At 44.4% G+C, this 3,859-nt stretch overlaps 1 protein-coding gene across 1 annotated transcript; it reads right to left on the reverse strand.

Annotated features, from left to right (window-relative positions):
* Positions 1–1,253: 1,253 nt before the first annotated feature.
* On the reverse strand, positions 1,254–2,069 carry LOC135212818 (basic proline-rich protein-like). Its single transcript, XM_064246590.1, has one exon. The coding sequence runs from the start codon at positions 2,067–2,069 to the stop codon at positions 1,254–1,256; it is 816 nt and encodes a 271-aa protein (XP_064102660.1).
* Positions 2,070–3,859: the final 1,790 nt, after the last annotated feature.

The following is a 3,859-nucleotide window of genomic DNA, read 5'->3' on the forward strand; positions in this document are numbered from 1 at the left end:
ACTGAAAGAAGGGCAAATCAGATACTACGTAGACAGAGGGAAAACTCGTTAGAATCCCAGCAACCCCTTCGCCGGTTTTTTCATTTTTCACGCCAAACTGCGCAAGTTGGAGCTTTTCTGTAATAAAAGGAACAAAATAACCAGATAAATTTTCCATCGAATGTTACGTTGTTTTTGCTCCAGAAACAAAGTTGGAAGCAAACAGCAACCGTTTCACTACGATCGACCTTCAAGTGTTTATGTATTGGGAGGATGATTACTTTTTCTGTTTTTGCGATATTTTTATCATTCTAAGATCAGAAGATCACAATGAGCTTTAACCAATTAATACATTATTGGATAATATAGATAATTTGAAACAAAGTCGCATAGAGCAACGTGCAAAAATTCAATAATCCAGGTGTATCTCTCAACAGCGGGTTTTATTTCTGAGCAAAAAAATTTCCCTCTTTCCTTTAGGCAGTGTTTGATACAGGGTTAACGTTGCCTGTAACACCAGTCAGTGTGAAAGAAAGGGCCAAAGTAATAAATACTAATTCTGTACCTCAGAAGTGATGGTCTAGACCTGGAAGTCTTGCTGTTGTTTGTTTGTATTGTTTTTTTACGTTGCATGGAACCAGTGGTTATTCAGCAACGGGACCAACTGCTTTACGTGACTTCCGAACCACGTCGAGAGTGAACTTCTATCACCAGAAATACACATCTCTAACCCCTCAGTGGAATGCCCGAGTATCGAACTCGTGGCCACCGGGGCGGCAGGTCAAGACCATACCGTTCACGCCACTGAGGCGCTAGTCTTTCTGTTGTATCACTTGAAATATAATTGTGGTTACAGATCTTATTTATTTTTCATTGATAGTACAATGATTTTGCAGTGAGTCTTCCTAAAGCGGTTGTGCAGTTCACATGCATGGTTAGGTTAACTTGAGTTACGTTAGTGTATGTTAAGTTTAAAGGGACTGAATTTCCCACTCTTACCAGACATTAGCATTTCTTTTGGAAACCCCCTTTATAAAGGCTGTGATGGAAAGTTTCTTCCTAAGAAAAATTTTAGTTACATAACGCGAGCAACGATCAAGATTAAATCGACTGTACCCCCATCATCTATGTAAGGTGTTTCGCATCGAAGTACTTCCTATAGAAGCCAACTATTATTTTTCCTAGTGTTGGCCACCAGTGATGCTACATGTACGATAATTATCATACATGTACGATAAAAATGGCCTTGGTACGATGTACGATAGCATTTTCCATTATCGCCAAGTGTTCCGGGATGGGCAGGCCGGCTGCTGGTCCCGGGACGGGCAGGCCGGGCCTGCCACTGGTCCTGGGACTGACAGGCAATATCTGCCATGTGTCCCGGGACGGGCGGGCCGGGCCTGCCGTGGGTCCCGGGATGGGCAGGAGATGTCGACCATGGTCCCGGGACACGCGCGCCAGGCCCGCCGTGGGTCCTGGGATGGGCGGGCGATGTCCACCACGTGTCCCAGGACGGGCGGGAAGGGCCCGCTGTGGGTCCTGGGACGGGTGGGCGATGTCTGCCACGTGTCCCGGGGTCCCGGGACAGGCGGACAACGTCCGCCATGTCTCCCGGGACGGGCAGGCGACATCATGTCCCTGGACAGGCAGGCAGGGCCTGCCATGGGTCCTGGAACATGCGGGAGATTTCCACCACGTTCACCGGGACGGGTGGGCCTGGCTTGCTGCGGGGCACGACGGGCGGGCCTGGCCCACGGTGAGACCCAGGACCATTGGGTGATGTCAGCCACGTGTCCTGGGCCGGGCGGGCTGGGCCTGCCGCGATTCCCGGGACGGGCAGGAGATGTCCGCCACGTGTCCCGGATGGGCGGGCCAGGCCCACCATGGGTCCCAGAATGGGCGGGTGATGTCCGCCAAGTGTCCCGGAACGGGCAGGCCGGGCATGCCACGGGTCCCGGACGGGCGGGAGATGTCCACCACGAGTCCCTGGACGGGCGGGCCGGGCCTGCCGCAGGTCCCGGGATGGGTGGGCAATGTCCGCCACGTCTCCTGGGATGGGCAGGTTGGGCCTGCTGCGGGTCCTGGAACATGCGGGCAAATTATGCCATGTTTACCAGAACGGGCAGGCGACATCCCCCTCGTGTCCTGCCACTATTCCTGGGATGGCTGGGCCCGCTGCGGGGCCTGGGACGGGCGGCCGATGTGCACAATGTGTCCCGGGACAGGCGGGCCTTGCACGCCGCGGCGCCCGGGACGGGCAGGTAATGACCGCCGTGGGGCCCGGTATGGGTCAGCGATGTCCGCCACGTGTCCCGGACAGTTAATGGGGCTCTTCTCTCAGCTAGTTGCATCAAAGGTTCTGGAGGGTTATGTGATCATTTTACTCCTGGAATTGATATGTTTTCCAGAACAGATAATCATGCACAGTTATTCCAGAACATCAGAGAACATGAATTTGATTTGAAAGAAGATTCTTAAAGATATACTTTACAATTATTATTGTTATTAATTTCTTTATCATGGGATAGGTATTAGTACCAGTCATGTTTAATTATGTATATTTATTTTAAATTACTACTCAGTGATGCTATTTTGATTTTCGATGTTTTGGGGTTTTTAAAGATATGTGTGAGTGGGCCTATCAACTCACATATCTTCGTGTTAATTCGTTATCAGTTTAGTTTACATTATGGAATGAAGTGACGTTCTAAGCTGTATACTTTTTTTTTTACCAGTGTTAATATAATATAGTAATAATTTGTTGATAACAATTGTTCATAACATTTACTAATTATTCATGATTCCATTTTTTCGTTTTTGTAGAGAGAAATGTTTCATTTGTATTTTTTTTCTTAATTATGTAAATTACAAGATATTAATGACTACAAAGAAATCATACATATATTCATTATTTTGTCAAATTATAAAAATGTGTTAAAAATCAGAAACAGTGTAATATAATAATTACGATAAAATCTACAATTTTGTACGATATTTTTACTGAAAACCCCATAATTTTGAGGAGCCAGTACGATAATTCCAATCCGAGAGTTTTGCAACACTGTTTGCCACCCTTTAGGTTTGTCAGAAACAAGGCTGCTAAATTACCGGTTTACTTTCTACATGTTCCTCTTAGTAGTTGAACACAGTGTGAATTGTATTTGACATTAGAAACCTGATCATTTATTTGAATAGTGATTCAAAGATTATCTTAAAGTGGCTGGGGCGGGAGGAAGATATTTGAAAAAAAAAAGAAACTCGATACATGATTTTTCATATTTTGGAAAAAAAACTCGAAACATGCCTTTTATCATATTTGGCTGCATCTTTGGTATATTTTCATTGTTTTATCGTGAAACTGGTTAGTTGTCCAAGAATGTCGTAATTAAAGCGTTGAGGGTACTGGTCCGTATGTAGAAACAGTAACATGCTCGGTGATTCATTAAATGCTATCAATCAATATGTGATCATTTTTAGAATAAAAACGAGGATTGTAATTTTATTGACATGAATCAGGATGACAACGATAAAATGGCACTTCAGAAGTATTTCCAATAAACTCTTATAAACTTATGTCTTTTGCAATTGACAGCCTATTAGCATAATTGCCTGTATTTTTTATCATTTTTTCGATTGCATTCATGTCATTGTACCTCTGGATGCATTCTTCTCATTAGCTGTTAGTTATTAAGTCTGTTAATAGCAGTTATTAAGTCGGTTAATGACACGGTTGCTCTATTATCCTTTGCTAACATTCACGAGAACCAAATGGCCTCTGCATTCTGGAATGTCATCCATAATCTGTTAATTAGTTTGTTATGATTTGTCACCGAACTGGAAATTACATACGGTATAATGTCGATGTATGTCATTACAAGTT

This window comes from Macrobrachium nipponense, chromosome 41, assembly GCF_015104395.2.
Source record: "Macrobrachium nipponense isolate FS-2020 chromosome 41, ASM1510439v2, whole genome shotgun sequence".
NCBI classification, from domain to species: Eukaryota; Metazoa; Arthropoda; class Malacostraca; order Decapoda; family Palaemonidae; genus Macrobrachium; species Macrobrachium nipponense.